At 52.1% G+C, this 22,099-nt stretch overlaps 1 protein-coding gene across 4 annotated transcripts in view; it reads left to right on the forward strand.

The window, feature by feature from the left end:
- ETV5 (ETS variant 5) overlaps positions 1 to 21,846 on the forward strand; it is a 31,036-nt gene extending 9,190 nt beyond the window's left edge. For all 4 annotated transcript variants that reach the window (XM_019533117.1, XM_019533120.1, XM_019533118.1 and 1 more), the window contains exons 6-13: positions 3,351 to 3,480; positions 4,346 to 4,642; positions 9,763 to 10,022; positions 12,055 to 12,117; positions 13,791 to 13,859; positions 14,029 to 14,198; positions 18,195 to 18,296; positions 19,621 to 21,846. In XM_019533117.1, the coding sequence (XP_019388662.1) occupies positions 3,351 to 3,480; positions 4,346 to 4,642; positions 9,763 to 10,022; positions 12,055 to 12,117; positions 13,791 to 13,859; positions 14,029 to 14,198; positions 18,195 to 18,296; positions 19,621 to 19,842 (1,313 nt within the window). In that variant the 3' untranslated portion in view covers positions 19,843 to 21,846. The remainder of the gene's footprint in view (positions 1 to 3,350; positions 3,481 to 4,345; positions 4,643 to 9,762; positions 10,023 to 12,054; positions 12,118 to 13,790; positions 13,860 to 14,028; positions 14,199 to 18,194; positions 18,297 to 19,620) is intronic.
- Positions 21,847 to 22,099: the final 253 nt, after the last annotated feature.

The following is a 22,099-nucleotide window of genomic DNA, read 5'->3' on the forward strand; positions in this document are numbered from 1 at the left end:
GAGGGATTTAATTTTTTTTCCCCTCTGAATGAATGGAGCATTCCAAATTGGTTGTGAATGGAGGGCGGTGCCGCGCGCAGACTTTTTCAATGAATAACCAGGCCCCATTGTGCTGCTGGCGGAAAAACAGCCCGGCTCAAACAACACGGAGACTGTTAGAGAGAAACATGCCGGTGATTGGCAGCTGGAGCCCCTCCAAAATAAGTTTCCTTTTGCTTTCCTGCTGCTGGCTGCGCTCAGTCTGGGGAATGGCCTCTCTGAGGGGCAGGGTTAACACTAGAAATGCTGGAGGGTAGCGAGGCGTGGACCTGGAAGCACAGATGCTGCCGAGGGCAAGAGATTGCCAAATGCCTCTGCATTGCTATAGGACTCGTTTCTTCCAGCATCGGAGGATGCAGCTGGGGTCCGAATAGGCCTGTCTGTGTCACCTGAGGGAGGAGGGGGGCAGTAGAAGGCCACTGGTGTGTCCCTGAAAGGGGCTGGGGCATCCTCCCATCTCATGCAGGTGTTTAACTGGGCTTGCCTGTAGCTTCTGGGAGCATCCGAATCCCAAGACCTCTGGGTTTGGGCCTGCTTTAGGATGTCTGCCAACTGATTTGGGAGTATCTGAAGTCCCAGGGTGAGAGGCTGGGACAGAGGATGCTCGCTAGTTGTAGCGCCGTGCACAGTGTTTAGAATCGGTACGGTTCCTGAAACAATTAAGTTCTGCTCCTTCAATATGATTTGGAGCCGATTTGGCTAATTTGACCTGGAACATGAAATGTATTATTTAAAAAAAAAAAATCGATCCCCAGAGCAGAGCTGCCTCCCCTTGCTTGCAGGGTGGGAGAGAGGGAAAGGGTTGTGATTTTGCTTTGAAGCCTCCTGGGGTTTTCTAGTGCCCTTGGGACCAGCTGTGCGAGGGGTTAGACATTGCCACGTCTCTCAAGGCTTTAGCTGCTGACAAACTTGAGCAGCTAATTAGCAGCCAAGCTGGGAACGCTGAGCGCAGAACTGTTCTCTCCTCCGTGTTTCTGGGATGTGTTTAGACTCCGCGTGGAGATAATACTCCACCTCTGATTAAGCCTGGCTGCTCGACGCAGCCACTATTTAGGTAGAGAGCGCTGACGTACCTTCCCTTTCCAGAGTGTCTGTTTTTAGAAATTAATTAGGTTGAGTGTATATTAGTTGGTTTAAAAAATTATATATAGTTAGCAGACTTTGACGCCGTCGGGCTGTAGCCAGAATTACATAGTCTGGTGTTCAAAGGGTCGCTGGCCTCTGGCTGGAGGAAGAGGAGGAGTGTTTGCCATGAGGGGCTCTGGCTACACCAGGGAACAGAGACCAGGACATGGGCCATGTTTAACAGGTTCCCACAGGAACGGCCGTGTAAGCGTGCTCAGATACAAGGCACTGGGTGCCTGTACCAGGAGAGAGAGGCACCAGCGCACCACTCTCTCAGCGGACATGTGTGTGTGCACAGGTACATGGGAGCACGTTGCCCCAGCCCTGTGTGGACTGCAGAGTAAAAAGTGAAGAGAAACTTCCTCCAGGCTGAGTACAGACCGAGGAAAATGCCGTATAAGCCTATGAAAAAGGGACACCGGGGACTGTAGTCCCCTGCCTGGTGTTTGAGGAGGAACAGCAAACCGTGGCTCCCAGAGCTGGGCTCATGGGCCTGCTATCTCACACAGGGTCACAGGGTTGGGAGGGACCTTGAGGGTCACTTAATGCAGCGGTTCTCAACCTTTTTTGTACCCGGACCCATTTGTAAACATCATTGGCCAGTCCCGACCCAGTGCCCCATGCCCCCGGCTCGCTGCCTCCAGCCCCTCGGTGTGTGGGGTAGGGGGGTCCCCAAGCAGGCTGGAAATACACCAGCCTGCAAGGAGAAAGCCACAGTTTCCCATGTTTTTCTCCTGGAAAGGAGAATCCATTTTTAAAGTTTGTTTGCAGCCCTTTCAGATATTTTTTGCAACCCACTTTTGGGTTGCAACCCGCAAGTTGAGAAACACTGATCTAGTCCAGCCCACGTTCAGATGCAGGACGCACCATTTCTCTCTGGGCAGAGGCCTATCCAACCTCTTTATGAACACCTCTGGTGAGGGAGACTCCACAGCTTCCCTGGGCAGCTTGTTCTGTGTTTTTACAGTTAAAGGGCTTTGTTGGTTGTTTGTTTCAGAGACTTGAACTGAATCTGCCTTGCTTCATTTGAAGCCCATTGCTACATGTCCTGTCTTCTGCAGCAAGAGAGATCAGTGTTCTTGCATCTTCTCTGTAGCAGCCTTTCAGATGCTTAAAAACAGTCCTGTCTTTCCTGACAGATGCTTGCCAGAGACCTTTGTGCAGGCTTCTGTCAGACAGCTGCTTTCGCCCCTCCCAGTGACTTCAGTTTTACCTTTTACATTAAGTGGAGGGCTCTTGGTGTTTCTTGGATGACTTGCCTATTGTCCTGTATTGCCTGTTAGGTAGCAAAGAGAGATTGCAGAGAACAGTGCATGTTCTCCACAATTTAACACCAGCTAGGGGCCATATGAAAGTGCTCTTCAGACTTGATGCATTCAGTTGACTTTGCTGCCTGAAGGCTGAAGAGGTCTAGGCTGAAAAGCTCTCCGCAGACTGGCTTGTGTGGGGATCCTTGGCAAAGCTGGGCCCAAAACCACTGGAGGGTGGGAGGCGGCAAAGTGTGTGCGTGTTCATTGCTGGGGGGATGGTCCTTCACTGGCTGGTGCCATCACAGTTTAATAGCTTTGAGGCAGGCTGTGTTTATTAGTGCCCTGCCATCTACATTCACCCTCCCAAGATCTGCCTCTTGCAGTGTACATCCAAGATCCAAAACGTGCCCGTCTCCACAGTTGTGCCCATCGGGTCTTATCTTGTCACCTGGCCTCCCCAGACAGAGCAGAGCTCTTGCTTTCTATAGCTTTGCTTTTCCCAGAGTTCTTCCTGAACTGGCTCCGATTGGCCCCTCTGACGCCTGGGGACAGTTGGGTTTCAGCAGTGCCAAACTGGCAGCTAGCAAGAGCTGGGTCCTCTGCAGTTAGTGATAGCCGGTCAACCACCCTCCTGAAGGGTACACGGGGCAATCCTATACAATTTGCTGCCTGCTGCTGGCCAAAACATTAGATTTTTTTCAGCCGAAACTTGCCTTGAAAGGGAGCGAAAACTGGCTGTGAGCCTGCTGTCTGCCCTGCTGTGCATGCTAGCTTGTGTACCACAAAGTGCTGTAAGCCTTGGTCTGTTGCCTTCTCATATAGCTCCGTATTAGCTCGAAGCCCGTGCACGGGAGCTGTAATGGCAGATGAAACAGGGAAAGCAAGACATGGTGGTACCTGTTTAATTGTTTTCTTCTCCTCCTCTTTTGATTTCAGTGGTACTTCATGCCCCTCCTCCAGCAAAGATCAAGCGGGAACTCCACAGCCCGTCCTCGGAGTTGTCCTCCTGCAGCCATGAGCAGGCCCTCTGTGCAAACTATGGAGACAAGTGCCTCTACAACTATTGGTAGGTGGTACCAGGGGACCCCAGCAGTCACAGAAGCCTGAGAGCAGGAGCAGTGTGGGGATGGGGCTGCAGTACACTGAAGACCAGAGTGCAAATGAAAAGCCCTCCTGAATTGAGTTGGTTAGGGGAATTACAACAGCGCACCCATTTAAAGCGTCAGGGGTTTTTTTGGCTGATTCCATTTCCAGCAGCTCAGGAGTTTAAACAACTCTAGGCTGCATAGAGCATTAAACCTGATCTGTGTTTTCATGACCATTTATAGACCCAGTGACAGATTTAAGGGGGAACTAGAGCCCTAAATACCCAAATGCTTGGGATTTACTGCTGCATACACAGGGTTCTCATGTGCTCGTGAGAGACCTGCAGCAATCCCAGGCGCCACTCTGTGCGCCTTCTCATTCGGATGGCCTGCCCTGGACATGAAATCTGCTTGGTTCCAGAGTGCCAAGGCCCACTTTCTATGCAGTCCTTGGCAGCTGATTAGAGGTTGCACAGTTGCACGATAACTGCTGGTAGTGATGTTGCAGAGTGTAATCCATCACACAGATCCTCGCTAAAACTTGTTTGCTGTAAAATCCCAAACAAAGAGTTCACAATGTAGGGGAAGGTTTAAATACGACGAGCTGGGATTTTTGGTTTTTTCACACGTGACTGGAAGGGGAAAGATAGTGGGAAATCTGAGCTGCATCGTGGGGACCTGAGGTACAGAGATTTCCCTGGGGACTGCTCACAACCCATCAGTGTTAGTGCAGCTGCCTCCTGACAGCCAGGAAATACTAGCAGGCTTGGGTCGCTGTGAGCAGTGTCAGGAAACTGCTCCTGTGGTCCTTGCTACATCATGGTCCTTTCTGTCTTCCATTTGCAGTGCCTATGACAGAAAGCCCCAAGCCGGGTTCAAGCCAGTAACCCCACCTGCTACACCCGTGTCACCCGCTCATCAGAACTCGTCGCTTCCGCCCCCTCCACCACCTCCGTCTGTGCAGACCACGGCCCATGTCGCACCAACAGGCCCGCTGCGGGGGGCTCCCCCAGCATCAACTGCACCTGCCCTTCATTCTCTTCAGGAACCAAGGCAGCAAACGTTTGCAGTGCCCCGGCCACCTCATCCGCCCATGCAAATGCCAAAGATGATGCCTGAAAACCAGTATCCAACAGAGCACAGGTAACAAGCACCATTTGCCTTCTGTCTAGACCAAACGTGTGCTTTTCTCTTCTCTTAAGACCCAGCAGAAGTTTCTCCAAACCCAGCAGGTTGATCCCTTTTCTCAGAATTTAACAGCTGAGTGTCATTTTGGCGAGTATGGGACAGACGAACAGAGGGTCAGCATGCCTGATCAGGGCCATGTGATGCCCCATCCTTATAAACAAGCAGATCACTTCTGCTTTTGTTTGTTTCTCTTCCTTTTAGAAATCTGAAGATGGATGAAAACTGCAGATCTTGGGATTTTTTTTAAAAGGGCTTGCTGCAACATTTGTCACCTTTTGCAAAGATCTTTATTGCTTTCTGTTTCCTTAGGAGGCATCTCTCCAAACCAGTCAGTGCTCTGCTACCACATTCACCCTAACTTACCATTGCTTCCAACCCAAAACAGCAGCAGGGGGTTGACACAAACCTCATGCTGCCTGTGCCTTGCTGCCTCTCCCCAAGAGAGTCCAGCTTTTTCAGCTGGGCTCAAAGAGACTGGTGCTGATTTATGGCAGACTATGGGAGTTTAAGCACTGACTCAGTCCATGTTCCTTCCCAACTCCCTCTGCTTTTCCAGGAGGGATTGTGCCTTTCTGCTTGTCACAGTGTAACTTTGCTGCTACCTGTCCTATGCTGCATGGTGTAAAGCAGGTTTCCTGCCCTTCCCCAGTTAGTTTCCTTAACCACTGCTAACTTTTTTACTATTCTGCCATACCAGTGGTGTATGTGCCTTCCATCCCAGAAGTCGAGTAGATGGATTCCCTCTTATCTGTTTTACAGGCCAGCGCTTTGTGAAACAGTTGTAGGGAGTTATCGTGCCCTTGGAGGCTGGTCAGGGTCTTATGGCAGTGCCCAACCTTTGAAAAACTATTGGAGAACAGGAGCTTGGCCACCCCTATTTCCTCCATCTTTGCTGCCAGTTATGGCCAAGTGAAGTGTTGTAGAAGTACTGGGAGTCTTTGCTACCCCTGCATGGTGTCACTGCAGGGCTCAGTTGGAGTTGGTTGTATGCCTGCTCTATTTCCATTTATCAACAGAGTTGGATAACTCAGGAGTGTAGGCTTAGCAGTGCCTGTTTTAGAGATACCCCTGTAATGCACTCTGCTCAAGATTGCTGAGGTGCACTCCCAGCCTTGCTCCATCTAAACATAGCTCCAATTTGGGAAATGCATCTTGTGGGATGTGTCCTGTAGAGAGTCTGAAAACACTAAGAGTCTTGTTCGCTTGTCTGGGTGAGGATACATTCTTAAAACTCTAACTGCAGGCTACAAGCCATTGGTGAGGAAAACGTCCCACCATGAGTACCCACCAGTGCATCTGTCCCCGGAACAGGAGGTGGAAGGTGCAGGTTCTCTTCCCAGCTCGCCTAATAACTCACTTGGAAGCTCATTGAGACCTAAGTAGGTATCCTCACCCTGTTCTAACCACCTCCTCCACACTGTGGAGGGAACTGGCTAAGAGGATTTAGTACTATTTCTTATTTGTACATCCTGCGGGGGGAAAAAAGAAAAAGGAACATTCCTTTCATTTCCTGCCCCCTCCACATCCCACCTCAGTCTCTTATCAACACAGAGCCAAGGTTGTTTCTGTGATACCCTTGCCTAGCTCCCGCTTGCACATACATGAGTTTTGCTGTTGTTTCGTGTGGGAGTTGCTGGACACTTGTCCTTACTTAATTGTCCATGTTTGTATGCATTTCTATGCCACTTCAGCTTGCCTAGATTGTGCTCTATCCCTCCTCATAGCATCCTCACAAGTGCTTGTTGTCCTTCCCTTCAGTGTGTGTTGGTGAAAATGATTGGCATTTGGCGAGCTCGCTGCTGCCTGAGGTCATGGTGGCTTCCCACTTGAGTTGGCATTTCCAGTTTGTTGCCGAAGAATTAGCAATTTATTCTATCTGACTCTTGCCAAGTTGCAGATCCATCTTATTGCATCAAATTTGCCTGTCTCCAGTTTCCCTGGGAGAGCTGTGTGGAATGTGGCTGCCCGTTCAGACCAGCAGTATGACTAAAATATGCAGAAGCAGCATCTTAGCTCAGCATAGTTTCAGTAACTCTTTCTTTCCCTCTGTTCTTGTGTCCATATCCAATATTTAGCTGGGCCTTTTAGAGCAAGCTGTGGGCCTTACTTTGCCTAGGTTAGGGACCAGGAAGTCTGTGCTCTCCTTTGAGTTAGTTCATTGTCTTGGAAGAGCTGCTGTGGATGTCTGAGGCTGAGAACCCTGTAGAGGCAGGTTCTGCTGGAAGAGTGGGGAAGTGGAAAGAAAAAGGCTTTCTAGAAACAGAGCTGTGCCTGTATCTGTAGGGTTTAACTTGTTTGGTCTCTATAAACAAGGGGCTTCTTTTTAAAGGTCCTGCCTGCAGAATGCAGATCTGTCCCTCAGAGAGGGGCCTGAAGGAGGGCGGGCTCTGTGTCACATGAAGGTCAGGGCACAAAAAAGTTGGACAAATTTTATCAAGCAGGATGAGATGGGAAATGTTTGGCTAAGCTGCACCAGTGGAAGCCATAGGAACATAAATCAACATTGGGCTTCAAAAGACGAGCTTACCTCCCTGCATATTTCTGCTCTCATCTTCCTCCCCGCCACAGCTCTTTCCAAAAAAAACCCCCTGAGCAAATGACATCTGAAGTTGCTTTGCAGACCATGGGGCTCTGAGCTGCAAATGACCTTACAGCTATGTTTGGGGTATTGACTCGGCCCCATCTGGAAGTGCCACTTCCTGCAGAGGCCGTGCCAGTGCGGGGCTAGAGTTTCAGTCTGGAAGGTTAGAGGGACATCCATCGGAAGTGCAGTAATCCAGGCCTGTCAGCTGCAGAGGATCCAGTTACAAGGCCAATGCCGTGCAGGCCTTGGGGTACTTGCAAAGGGAATGGATTTGTACAGATCGCCTTTCAAGGTGTTAATCTGCTAGAGCGCTGGGGTCTCTGCGCGTGCGTGGTGAAACGCCAGGCAGGGCTCCCATCCACTTCTCTCCAGCTTGACAGCACTTAGACCCTGTAAGGTCAAAAATGGGGCCATGGAAGCTGCGCTCTCCTCCCCTGTGGATGGCAGTGATTCCAGTGGTGACACATAGGGGGCACATGGGGGTGCATGTGCACCCCCTGAGAGCGGTGCACCCCCTGACTGGCTGCACTTGCCGCTTAGGCAATGGGCAGTAGGGCAGGCAGGAGCACTGGTGCCCCCCCTGCAAGCGCTGGCCAGTTGTTGCAGCCGCTCCCAGAAGTGGCCTCAGCTGCAGCCACTGCTGGAAGTGGCTGTAGCAATCAGCTGTCATGGGTTCGATTACAGGGGTCCCCCCAGGCAGTGAGATCCACCACGGGGGGACCCCCCCATCAGTCAGTGGGACTAGTCACAGGGGAGGCACATGCCCCCCCCCCGACTAAGGTGGCACCAGTCACCCATGAGTGATTCCCTAGTGTGAGAAATGGGACTTGCGCTGCACATAGGTACGTGGTTTAACAACTTTCTTGAATTGAGAGGCCAGAAGGGGGAAGTTCAAGAGGTAGGGGAGCTGGTTCTTCAGTACTGAGTTGTCTGAGGGTCGCCCTGAGTGGGCCATGTCTGGTGCTTGTCATCTTAAGCATCTGCGTGAGCTCCAAGGTATGTGGCCTTTGGGAAAATTTGCCCTGTTCCCACCTTAGCATGTTAAAGGCTCAATCCCAGCCTCAGAGGCAGATTAGCAGCCATTTGTCTTCCGTTGATTGCTAAGTGGATTGAGCATTTATGCATGTGCCCAGTCCTTAGTGGGAGCAAACTTGCCGCAGGGCCCCTCTCTTCTCTGTGTCTTCGTTTTGAACTTTTCCCTCTGCCAGAAATATGGGAAGGGCTTCCTGACTTTCCTGGAGATGAGGACTTGTCTCTCATCTGCTTGAGCACCAGGTGAGGTACCAAGAGGTGATTTTTGTGCGAGGCCTGGAACTTGAGGAAGGAGAGACAGCTGTATGTGCCAGTCTGATTCCCTCACTGTGGACAGGGCTTGGTTGATCCTCTCTGGTGCTTGAATTCACGTTATGCAAGTCGCCACGAAGGAGCGAAGAGTGGGAAACGGATCATTGTGCCCAAAGCCTTTCTCCCCCTGCCCACTCCCTCCAGTAACGATAGTAAGTGCTTCAGGAAACAAGGGTAGGGGAGTGGTCCCGGGGTGTCCCTTACTGGACGCAGCCTGGGGGTGGCTCCCTTAGCAGCGGAGGAACAGAACTGGCTGGACCTAAGGGAAGTGGGGGGTATAGGTAGGCAGTCACGAGGTCTCTTTTTGGTCTACATAAGAACAATTTGACTTGGGAATTTAACTTCAGTCCCTTCAGATCTACTGGGCAGCTGGTCACTGCTTTATTAGCTGGTGACAGTGGGGTCCTTGCAGTCTGTTATCAAGTTCAAACAGAGCTTGTCATCTTAATTGTTCTTTCCCCCACACGTTCTCATCCCATCAGAGAAAAAAGTCCTTTGTGGCAGTCGTAGTTCTCGTCAACAACTTGTTTCTTCCTTGGGAGGCCGCTTGGAGAGCTACGGTCACATCTGCTGGGGATGAGTGAGTTTCTAGCCTTAGAACTGATGGACCTTCCACCGTTTTTCACAAGGAAGAGATGATATGAGGGCTTTCTCAGAGATTCATCCCCAGCACGTGGTGCTGGACACTTAGCTGCTCACTGTCCTTTTCACAGCCCCAGACCCATCACATTGAGGTCCTGCTCCCTAGCTTTGGGAGCAAGACATCCCTGGACAGTCTACTCCACTTCTTGTTGCATTTTACAGAGGTGCCATGGCTTGCCTAAAGCTGTTGACAGGATTCTGTCTCTGGTGCTAGGAGGGGAGCATGGCCCTCAGTTCCCCTCTACACTTATTGCCGTGTCCCCTGTTTCTGGTTATTGTGTGTGGCAGCTGGCACTGTTGGTGCTTGCAGTCTCTTGCATAGGAATGCCTTGGATAGCATCTCCCAGTGAAAAAAATAGGCCTGGGTTGTTAACTTCTAATTGGAAGTAACAAGCTCCATGACCCCGGTGAAGCCTAGCCTGCCTGCCTCTGCTGGGGACTTATGTTTTTTGCCCACCAGGGTAACCTCTTTTTTTCCCTGGCTTTGTGTTTCCTTCCTTCCTAGGTTCCAGCGACAGATGTCTGAACCCTGCCATCCTTTCCCCCCTCAGCCAGGGGTTCCTGGAGACAATCGCCCCGTCTACCACAGGCAGATGTCAGAGCCGATCGTCCCTGTTGCCCCACACCCTCCTCAGGGATTCAAACAGGAGTACCACGATCCCCTCTATGATCACGGGGTCCCGGGCATCCCTGGGCCCGCCAGGCATGGGTTCCAGTCTCCAATGGGCATTAAGCAGGAGCCCAGGGATTACTGCATTGACTCAGGTCAGTATGAGAGCTGGGCCCTCAGTAGGGAGGTTGATGTGAGGGACTGTCTGGGACAGGCCCTAAGAGTGCATTTGCACACACACTGTGGGAGCACATCCCAGACTGTAACCTTGCTTCAAGCAAGACTCCCATCATATGCTGCTACATGTCCCTGTGTGGTACTAGTTCAACTGCCAGACCCCAAAGGGAGGTGAGGAGGGAAGCAAATCCCTCGTGCCAGGGCCCACAGCCCTGCTGGAGCAGAGCTCTGCCTTAGCCCTTTGGCATAGCCACAACGCCAAGTAGACCAGCAGCTGAGAGTAGTGTGCATGCCGTACTGCACACCTGGAGGGGAGCGAGGGCCACATCCCAGCTCTGCAAGTCCTGTCTGATCTGCACGCCTCGGAATGAGAGCAGAGCCAGCCTTTTATCTCTTCCATCTACCCACTGAGCCTGGGGGGCTGCCAAGGGGGGGATGTCGGTGCATAGACCCTGCCGCTCTCAGCAAGTTAAAAATAACTGCGGCTAGCCCACCCGCCACTCCTGAGGTTTACCTGGCAACTTCCTCTCCGCCGTTCTCGACAGTGTCGTGTTAAAGCAATGGCCCGGGCAGCTTTGGCACTTTCCTGTGGGGACAGTGGGAGCTACTTCCCACTTGCTGCCACCAACCTTTTCACCTAGCTAGAAGGACAGATTTATCTTTGTTTTCACTTAATAAATAAATAAGCCCCTGGCCTTTGACAGATGTTGCTGCGGCTAAGCTTCAGGGCTCCACATAGCTGGGAGCTGCTGTCTGCAATGCGACACGAGTTCCCTAGTCCAAGGCGCCGTGCAGGGCGGTTATTGGGGCATGCCACTGACTTAGATGGGTTCAAGCCCATCACTTCCCTCGGGGAGGGGAGAGAGCCTCCCCAATGCCAACCATGCTGCCCAGTTGTGTGATTTCTGTTGTTGGTGCAGGGCCCCACCCGTTGCACGATGGCAAATCCTCTAATCGCATTAAGCCTAAAAATACTGTGACCTCGGGATGGAACATGGTCATCAGCTACCAGTTGGAGCAGGTGGGGGGTGGAAGAGGAGCTGTAAGGGTTTATTTTTTTTAAGGACCCTTGTTATCTCCATTCCTCTCCCTCCTTATATGGCCTGAGCCATTTAGGGGGTGGATTTAAAAGGGGCTTAATTTTTTTTTTTTTTTTTTTTTTTTAATGAAGGCTGTTGCAAATGACCTTTCCCCTGTTGAGAATATCCATCGACCTTTGCAGGCTGCCACTTTACTGTGGGTCTCTTCCAAACTAGGAAAATGCCTGCCCTGTTGTATTGTAGCTGCGGCTTCTCTCTGTGGTCACCAAAGGGATGTTCTTGCAAAGGGAATGAAGGGGGAGGGAGGGGTGGAGAGAGGCAGCTGGAGCAGGCAGATGAGAGCAGAGGAGGTGGCTTATAAAGACTTCTAGGAACAATATACGGTGCTTTCCTTAGTAGCATATCAACATCCACAAATGCAGGACCACTCTCTGGAGTCCTCTCTGTGGTTCAGCTGGTCTTGCCCATCTAAAACCAAGTGGTAAATAGTTCTGATGTGGGGGCAGGGAAGGAAAAGTTCAGAGATAAAACCTGCTGTGCTGGTGGGGGTTTTTTTAAGCTGTTAGTTTTCAAGGCAAGAGAGGAAACCCTTTCAGGGAAGTGGCAAGTAAAAGCAAATGCAAGTTAAAGATCAATCCTGCCAGCAAGTGGTTCGTGGAACAACAGCTGCCTTTTGCGTTAACTCCTCCATGTCAGGGCTGTTGTGTTCAGGGGCTTGCCTGGCTTCCTGTTGGCGAAGCAGGCAGCAGACCAATGTAGGCTGGGGAACAGGGGGTGGCCTTAGTCTGGGAAGGGGATGAAACTCATCTATCCAGATGCTTGGGACCTGCTCGAAGCAGGTCTGTGTGGGTCTGGATGCGAGCATGCAGTCCTGCACTTCCCCACCAGGCTGCTTCTGCTTTTCTAGCCTAACCGTGCGAAGCCTGTTGCATTCAGCAGGACACTAACGCAGCCTCTATCTCCATTTCAGAAGTGCCTACCTGCCAGTCCTCGTATATGAGAGGAGGGGGCTACTTCCCCGGCAGCCATGATGGTGAGTTGTGCTCACAGGATGATGTGCATCAGGGAGGGGGCAAGGGCTGGCTGTGCACTCTTGGCTTGGACAGAAAAATGGGAACTGTTGACCAGATGCAATCAAGGGATAGTAGGATGCTGGCACTCTCAAAAGGGAGAGGGTCGGGGGGCAGGCTGGGTGAATGTCAGGGTGACTGTGGCCTGGCACTTCTTGCCCACTCCAGCTGCCAAGATCCTGGCAGGATCAGTACAGAGTTTCTCCTCCCTATCACTAACAGGAGAAATCAGAAGGGTACCTGGGATCACTGACTCCAGTTCCCTGCCTTCCCAGGCAGGTGGTTACCCAAGGAATCCCCAGAATGGCCACTTCAAAGCAGAGAGGTTTTGCACTGGCTGCCAGCTTGCTTCTGACATGCTTCATGCCAGCTCTTGACAGCAGTGGTGCTTGTGGGCGGGAGGCCTGAGGCAGCCTGAGTCCTGCTGAGCATCACTGACCCTAGTCCCTAGGCAAGGCATCTACATGGCGCTGGTGGCCGTGCTGGCCATGGCAGCTGATGAGTGGAGGGGCACCCCCTGACTCCCTCAGGCGCCACTGAAATGCATCCCAGGGAAGAGGAGCCTTCTGGGGCTGGGCTGCTGTGTAAGCAGGTGCTACTTCACTGCTACCAAACCCAACCAGCACCCGGCAGCAAGGTTCATCTCCCTGCAGCAGCAAGGCCAGGGCAGGTGCTCGGAGGAAGTGTTTGAACCTACATGGAGGTTGCAGCTTCTTTGCCCTGTGCTGTTCTCTCTGCTGAAGCGGCTCTCAGCACCTCAGAGTAACGAGTGCTCGGTGCCAGCCTAGCAGCCCCCTGCCACCTGGCTGAGGCCTGCTATCAGTCCTTTGCCACACCGGGTGCGGTCCCCTGAATGCCCATGAATGCAGATGGAGAAGCGAGCCAGCTTTGATTAGAGATCCAATCTGCCTCTCACCGAGGACTCCCATCTCCTCCTGCACACGCAGTTCAGCCCACAGGACACCTTCCTTCCTGCCCCCGAGCTGGGGGTGCTAGGCAGTGATGCTGCCTCTGCAGCTGCTAATAGCATATCTCCATCCAACTGCCGCCTCACCGGAGCTAACAGACCATCCCAGCTGGGGGGAGAGAAACCGCACGGCTTCTCTCAACCACGCTCCCCGAGGGCTGCCTGTTTGGCACTCTGATTTAGGGAGGGAGCTATGTGCTGTATGGTCTGAAGTGCGGTAACTTGCCCCCATGCAAACACAGCAGTGGCTTTGGTTACTGCAACTGCTGGAGGGGAGGGAAGGGAAGGGGAGAACAGACCTGAACTGGGCTCCAGCAGCAGTGAGGGCTACAGCTTGCTTGCTGACATGAACCTCTCGTCTAAAAAGACCAGGCTTGCTCTCTGAAGCCACCCAAGAAGGCTTGGGTTTGATGGGAAGTTCCTTTAAGGATTTTTTCCTTCAGAACAAGGGTTGGCCCCTAGGAGTTTCTGTTTTGGGGCTTGGGCCAGACTGGCATGGGGGTCACATTTGGTCTTAAACTTCAGAGGATGAATAAAATGGGGCTTCCCCTGAGCATAGATGGGGTCCAGCCCATGTTCCTTGAGTTTTCCCATGTCCCATGGGCGGCTCTCCTGGGGAGGACCATATAGGATGCTGCACTTAGCTAACTGGCCTGCTTTTCCCTCTAGGGTTTTCCTATGACAAAGATGCCCGGCTGTACTTTGATGACACGTGTGTGGTGCCAGACAGGCTGGAAGGTAAGCGCAATGCAATGGTGGGAATGTAGTGGGGTGGGTCAGGGAACTGCCCTGCACAGTTGAGTTGATGAAGACCCTGGCATGGCTCCTCCAGGGCTACAGCCAGGGGGGCCTGGCTGAGTACAGCACCGGAGGCGTTTGACCTAACAAACTGTCTTGACCTGTGCAGGGAAAGTGAAGCAGGAGCCCACCATCTATCGGGAGGGGCCTCCGTACCAGAGACGAGGGTCTCTGCAGCTCTGGCAGTTCCTGGTCACACTCCTAGATGACCCAGCCAATGCCCACTTCATCGCCTGGACGGGCAGGGGCATGGAGTTCAAGCTGATTGAGCCTGAAGAGGTACAGACCTAATGGCAGGACTCCCCAGCACCGCCTGCTTTTGCAAGCGCTGCTTAGTTTCTTGCTGTATCATGAAGGCCTTGGTTTCCAGGCAGCCTCGCCTCCCTTCAGTGGTCAGGGTGCCACAGGCGGGGAGCAGCCAAAGGCCTTGTCTGGGGTTGAGTCTGGGTGGGTAAACCCTTGACTGGAAATAACCCTCTGGATCTTGCCTTCTTCTGTATGACTGGCTGCTCACCTGTAACTGAGCAGAAGTAAATCTCCCCGGTGGAAGATGCTGGGTTTGGCTGGGCTGGTTGTGGAGGGCAAGGGGCGTGGGACCACTGTGAGGTGCAGAAGCGGTATGTGGCTGCCTCACTATATGTCTGTGTAGTCAGTCGCATGGCAGTGCCCAGGGCCCAGCAGCAGCCCAGGTAGTGTCGTACATCACCACAGCTGGAGAAGTTGTGAGGCTCTGTTGAATTGGGTGAGGCTGGCAGCAAGGCCTGCTTCACACTGGCAGACTGGGGGGGGATGGGAAGCTGCATTTCTGCCATTGAGGCAGCCTGGCAGGCCTGTGGGGTGAGATTGAGTTGGGTTTGGGCCTTGGGCAGCATCGTCCAGCAGTGAAATGGTTCGTGGTGACCTTTCAGCAGTCCCTAGTGGGTTTGAGTCACCCCTGAGTTGAGTGAGAGGTGAAGAGCGGGCCCAAGAGTGCCAGCCGACGTGGGCCGGTGCTGCTGCCACGTGGTGGTATATAACAGGAGCGGCATGAAGGCCTCGCTCCAAAAGCCAGGGCTACAGTAGTTTTCTGAAGGGATCTCAGCAGTTGCCAGGACAGGTTGCACCACCACAGCTGCCAGAGGCAGTGAGAGGGTGGCGCTGGTGTGTCCTGCCAGCCTTTGTGCCCTGAAGTCAATAGAGTCTGTCTGCCAGATGAGGTGGTTTTAAAGGTGAAAAGCCAGTGCTCGGCCTTCGCTGGAGCAGTTGCGTTCTGCCTTCCTGAGTGACGCACACACGCACTGGTTCTACTCTTCTCGGCAGCGTGGTGTGGAGGATGCCCGCTCCTCCTTCCCCCCACAAAGCCCCTGGGCAGTGTCAAATTACAGTTTTCCCACTTGCAATGCAAGCTCTGTGCCCCAGGCTGGGAGATGCTCTTTGCCTTTGTAAGAGAGCAGTCTCTTGTGGAAGCCGCTCCTCTGCAGCCTGGTTGTATTCATCCTGGTTTGCAGCCAGGGCTCTTCGTTGCTTTGCCACAGCTGCCTTGGGGCTGTAGCACTGGCCCAGTGACTGCAGGGAAGCCCGGCTGTGGGCCCTGTGTGACAGCTGTGCATCAAACCTTCTCCCATCAATCCTTCTCAGCAGGGCCATGCACGAAGCGCAAATACCAGCCTCTCGGCCGTCTGCTTAGAGTCCCAGCCTGTCCTTGGGGAGCCCTTTGGGCCTTGCTGCTATCTCCCAAGCAGCACAGAAATTTCCCTGCATAACTTGGAGCATGGTTCCGTGTCTCTAGCATGCAGACTTTCTCTGCGGCTCGTAGCTGCCTTCTGTTAACAGGCAGAAGCTGGTCAGATGCATCACTGTCAGCCCACATCCATGAGGAGCCTCCTCTGTTAGTTTCCACTGTGGCTTGGGCTGTGTCCCAGGATTGCCATGGAGGTACTGGGTTTCATAACTGACCCTCTGCAGTACTCGTAAGGAGTGTCACAGCGAGCTTGTAGGGTGACGCAGAGGAAGAAGCCGTTTGAGGAGTAATTGAAACCAGCTGCAGAGCGGAGTGGTGCATGGTGGGTAATTATCCATAATATCTATTACGCCGTGCATGGAAATTGTGGTTTTTCAAACGGCTTTTTTGGCCAGCTCCCTAATCAAATGTCTTTTGATAGTCCTCCAGTTTAGCAGTCTCTGAATTATGACAGGCTGCACTTTCATCTGGAAATGCTTTCGCTGTGAATCTGCATTTGTTGCCTTTTGGGAGGAATGGATTCGGAGAGGGGGGAGGAATGCATGTGGCCGAGCTGGGCTGAAGGAGGAGGGCTGGTCCTTGGGATGTAGTTGCTGAGGGAGGAGGAGAGATGACTGCCTCCTCACCCTGGATTCCTGACACCTCCCCAGGGCATGCGGAGGTGTGATAGGGAAGGCAAGCCTCTCTGCTCTCTAGGTGCTTGGAGCAGGCCCTTGAGCCCTGCTGGTCCCCCAAAGTGAGCACCTGGCCAGCAGCAAGCATGTGCCCAGGGCCCATCAGTATGTACTATCACACAGCAGAGGCAAAGTAGCTCTTCTGTGGCCCCCTGTGTGTCAGTGAAGCCCCTGTGCCCAGAACTGATTGTGTAACCATAGCTACAGGGCTGCCATGTGTAATGCACCGGCTCATCCTTGCACGGATAAGTGGTAATGGAGAGCGTGCGACTGAGCATTGTGGCGTGCCCTAGAACACGCTCCTGTTGCAGACCCGCTTGCAGAACCAGGCTGAGGGGTTTCGTGCTCCTTGGGGCAGCATGTGTTGTCATGGCTGTAGCTAGACGGGGCAAGCAGGGGACAGTGGCTGTAGTTTCCTCTTCTGTCACTTGCGCCTGCATCTTTGCTGTCAAGATGTCATGGAAGAAGTCAGTCTGCCACAGGGGTGATGCATAAGGGGTACACGCAGGTGCATGTGAACGCCCCGAGTGTGGCGGTGTACCCCCTAGTAAAAGGCAATGCTGACACTGTCAGCAGCGCCTGCAGGTGGTCGCCACTCGCCACCCTACTGCTGTCGGCACTTGTGGGTGGTCGCTGACCCCTGGTTGGTGCTCATGTCGCCCCCCTTCAGCTACCGACAGTGCCAGTGGCATCTGCGGGAGCTCCGTGCTTACCGCTGCTGCGCTCCCGCCACCGCCAGTGCAGCCCCGGCTGCCAGGGGCACGCGCCATTCATGACCTGCCACAGGCTACTGTAGTCCATTAGATTAGCCTGGCGCATGGGCAGCGAGAGATGGTTTCCCCATCTTGTGCAGGTGAGGATGGGAGGAGCCGGTAGAAGGCTGGACCCATCTTCCTGTTAAACCTCTGCGTGGTTACAGGGTGCCCATGGTGGGGTTTGGATATGGCAGAAGGGACCATGCTAGATGCACACTTCTCACTGGTTTATTCTGTGGCTGACACTGGCAAGTAAAAGCAGGCTTTCTACCTGGAGCACCCCGGGAGAACTGAGCCGCCCCGCTGTCTGCTGTGTTCCCTGGACAGCTCTAAAACTGCATGTGTGGCTCTGATGGCTGCCCTGGGCCTCTGACATCTCTCCACCGTCATAATGCCTCTGGTGGACAGAGCTTGGCTTCGAGCACTTAGTGCTAAGCAATCCCATCAATCTCCCTCTGAGTGGGTAATGGCGCTGCATGGCTTATTGCTGGTGCCAAAGGTCCCCTGGGAAGCGGTGGATTGGCTGGCAGCAGGCTTATGTCTTTGGATTCTTGCTCCCGACGGGAACTGAAATTGAGTCAAGCTTTTCCGGCTGCTGCGGGAAGCTGTTAGAAATAAGCTGGTGTGCTTGCAGCTCAAGAGCAACTTGCAAGTGGTGGGGGTTGGAGGGGGCGCTCATCTAAGGTTGCAGAGCTGACCACTCTGATGATTCTTAATTGACCGCAGCAGAAACTGCAGGGCTAATGGCTGTTGATGGTCAGCCACTTGTAGGTAGTATAAAAACTACTTCTCGGGCAGGGGCGAGAGGGGGCTGGTTAACAGCATCCTGAGCCTTTTGCCTCTTGGTCACAAGGTCGCTGTGGTTTCCTCGTGCTGTAATGTAAGGGCAGTTTGTTTGTGGGCCTAGTCTCGCTTCCCATAGCCATGGCCCTTGGAGAGCACCGGAGAGGTGAGAGCAGGCAGCATTTAGGTGGGCTAGCAGCCTGTTTCTGGTGCCTGGGTTGGTGCCTGTCGAGGGGCGCTGACCTCCCAGGTCTTTGGGACGTCACCCTCTCAGTACTGTCTGACTTCTGCACAGCCTTTGGAGCTACTGCTGGGTCTTCACTGCCATCTCCTCTCCTTCCAGGTCGCTCGCCGCTGGGGAATCCAGAAGAACCGACCTGCCATGAACTATGACAAGCTCAGCCGTTCCCTGCGCTACTACTACGAAAAGGGGATCATGCAGAAGGCAAGTGGCAAGTGGCTCGTTGCTTCCTATCCAGAGAAGGCCTGATGCTTGGGGTTGAAGTGGAGCCTTCTTGTGGGTGGGGAGATGGGGTGCTCCCAGCACTCGCAGACCATGTTTTGGTTCAAATTCAGGGAAGGCCTCTTTACTTGCAACTGGCAGTAAAACTGTGCAGGAGCAAGTGTTGGCTCCTAGGTAATGAGAAGAGAAACCTGGAAGAGGGGAGTGATTCAGCCAGGAGGCAGTAGGAAGTTGCTGCTGCCTTAGGAGCATTGAATCCCCAGAGGGGTTGTTGCCAGAAGGAGGCATGGCTTCCATTTTACCTTCTCACACAGGCCGTAGGCGCAGCAGTGTTGAGATGGAGATCCTAGGTGATCAAGACCCACTGCCCATACAAGTTTGATGCAGAGCTCAGTGTGGTTAGGAGCACAACTTTTTGTACAGGATTCAGTGTGGTTGCTTTGACCCTGAAGGTGGGGCCTGAAGCTGCTCTGGTATAAGCACGGTCCTCTTGGTGTTGCGTAGTTTCTATTTGCTAGTCTAGCAGACATCTGAAAGGGGCATGATATTGTGGAGATCAACCCTAACTTTTTATTCCTGCTTGTCTCAGCTGCAAGTATCCATGGAGACTGCTCTAGTAAATTGTACAATGAAACACTTCTGAACTTAAGAGTGTGTTTATCCAGATGATTAATCCTCAAGAGACCACTTTTTTTTTAACAATAGCATCAACAAAAAGCCCTTGGAAACACTGCACTGCTTTTCTCCATGGGGAGAGAAGCATTTTCCTTTAAACCAAGGAGCTCTGCAAACATGAGTGTAGCTGTGTATTCGGGGACCGAGTGAACAAACCCATCGTTGTGCTCAATTTGGTATGGAGTGGGCGCTCGTTAAAGTGCCTTGTTCTTAAGGCAGCGATGGTTTGAGGTGATGATTTGGAGGGGAAGCACTGAGACGCTTCATTGTAGCATACGCCTACGCTCCCTGAGTCATGTGTGGCAGCTGAGATTTTGAAAGCATATGAAGGGGCTTAGGCCCACCTCCCCTTCAGATTTAAATGGAAGATAAACGTGCAAATTCCCTAGGTTCCTCTTGGAAAAAATCCCTGCCAAATCTTTCCCGTCTGCCTCTTTCATGCCTGTCCAATGGGCAGTCTGGTGAGGGGACCCTTCCATCCCTTTGGATCGTGTTCTCTGCATCCTTCCTTCCATAGCACCAGGAGTATCTCTTACCAAAGGAGACTTGGTCCTGTTCATGCTACGTGGTGCATATGCTATTTCTCCCTCTATAGCTGCCCCCTCATGCAAACCTTTGTCTCCATTTCCAGGTGGCTGGAGAGCGGTATGTGTATAAATTTGTCTGTGACCCAGATGCCCTCTTTTCTATGGCCTACCCGGACAATCAACGCCCCTTCTTGAAGGCTGAGCCCGATGTCCATGTCAACGAGGATGACACTTTGCCTCTGACACATTTTGAGGATAGCCCTGCTTACCTCCTGGAGATGGATCATTGCACCAACCTCCCCTACGCAGAGGGGTTTGCTTACTGACTGGCTGGCCGGGCAGCTGAATGCTAATACTAGAGATTCAAAGTCAGGCAGATAAGGGCAATGGTTTTGTAAAGAATTTTTCACTGTTCGTAAAACTGGTGTTTGTGAGCATCATCCAAGGAGCCTAAAACGTGCGATGAGTGTCGCCGCCGAAGACGAACCTTGTAGTCCGAGGACTGGTGTATTAGGACTGCCAGTGTCTGAAGGCTCCACTCACTGCAGCCACCAAGAGATTTTGGGGGAGGGAGCTAAAATGGAGTCTCTGGTCCAGGCCACGTTGCTTACGGACAGACACGTGACTGTGTGGCCATTGTTCATGATGGTGCCCGTGGAACTTGGATAGACAGTGTGACTGTGTAGCGAATTGTCATGACAATCTGCTTTGCATCAATCACAATACTTGTAGCTGCCTTGTATGTTGGAAAGGGCTTTGATTTGCACAGACAATGGATTTTTTTTGAAGGGGAGGGGAGGGGGGTGATAGGAGTGGGGGGTGGGGGATGACAAAGCTAGTCTGAGTGATTTAGCCTTGAAGTGTGGTGCTTGGTATACCTGGGTAGGGTCAGCACTTTGGATTTGGAATGCGGGACACACCAGTGACCAGAGGAAGCCTTTTGTTTCCTCTAAGCCCAGACAGCCCCCCTCCCTCCACTGTGGACAGCTCTTCTAGCTCCTGCTCTGGTTCTCTGAAATAACGGCTTCCTGCTCCCCCTTGCTGTCCTCCCAGGTGTTTTGGTTGCTCCTCTTCCCTGTTCAAGGCTGTTGCTTTAATTTCGCAGGAAGGGGATCATGGAGATCACGTTTTAGGGAAAAGTTTCTAACCAATTTTTTGTAGGTTTTTTTGTATCTGAAGGTAAAGCTAACTTTTTTTGCAGACCTGCTGCTTTCTTGGCCTGGGGTAGCACTTGATGTTTTGAGATGCCACCACTGGGTCATGGAGGGACTTCCTAGCCAGGTACATCTGCAGGTAAATGCTCTGTGCTTTTCTGTTCCTGGCTCCCAAGTGGAAGTTACACCCACATGTTGTCCAGTTGGAGTGTGCTTATCCCATGGTGGCAGCAGGGACCCCGGCCGGGGTTCTGCATGTACAGTTCCCTGCATTCACAGATGCGCTTTGGGAATTATATGTATATAACACATGGATAATCCTCTTGGCCAACTCCCCTAGCCACGGCAGTGGATAACCCTGGGCATGACTGTCCTCTTACTACTGAACAACCTGTCCCTCTGTTCATGTTTTAACCTTGCATAGGATTGAAAGGATTGGAGACCGCTTGAGCCATGGGCATCCCGAAACAGACTTTTTAATTTCAGTGCCACTTTTCATATGTTCAGTCTGATCCAGTGTCTTGAGGGTTGTTGGGTTTTTTTTGTTTGTTTGGGGAGGGGGTGGGGAGGTTGAGTTTTTTTTTTACAGAGTTAAGCTGTAAAGATGCCAGGGGGAGGGAGTTGAGGAGTGTCTCGCCATAAACTAACCTTGCTTTCATCCACATAAAAACAAAAAATTATGCCCTTTCAATTCCAGCTTCCCCACATGCCTGTACCACTCATATATACTAAACATATATGCATTTTTTTCCCAACTGGCTACAAGTTTTTGTTGTAAATGCTGTATAGGATCCCTCCCCTCCACTTCTTAGTTAACCTTGTTTGGGTTTTGGCTGATTTATTCTTTTTATTTTTATTTTTTTGAGCATATGAAGATTAACTCTTTGTAGACTAAGTTACTCTCCCCATGATGTATAAAATGGGCTTGTACAGTCATGAAAGATGGTGGCAGTGTCACTGTTGCACTTCCCACCGGACTCCTGCATCTAGCAGATGGATTTTAGCTTTCTTTTTATTTCCTTTTTTTTTTTTTTGGTGTGGAAAGTCTACAGTGCAGAAAGGGTTAATCTGAGGATTGGTTGGAAGTAACCTTTATTTGAGCAGGGCTGTGTGTCTCCTGCAATGCTGCGTTACATTCTGTACTGTGTACAATAAAGGGTTTTTGCTTTCCGTTTGCTTGCGCCTCAAGATGCCTCTTGTTTCAGACAGGTATACCGTGGCTTCAGGCAAAAAAGAATCTGGTGGGGGCAGGGTCTCTTTCTACCCTCTTCCTTGCCCTGTTTGAGCTTGACATCATCTGTCCAAACATGCCTCTATCATGGGGGAAAGTATTTTAGCAGCGCTTGTGGATAAAGCCTATGAAAAGCCTTCAGTTAAGGAGGGTGCAACCACATACGTGGTGGTCAGAAGCAAGGAAAGCAGAACTACC

The sequence above is a fragment of the Crocodylus porosus genome, unplaced genomic scaffold (genome assembly GCF_001723895.1).
Source record: "Crocodylus porosus isolate Cpor-Errol unplaced genomic scaffold, CroPor_comp1, whole genome shotgun sequence".
In the NCBI taxonomy this organism is placed as follows: Eukaryota; Metazoa; Chordata; order Crocodylia; family Crocodylidae; genus Crocodylus; species Crocodylus porosus.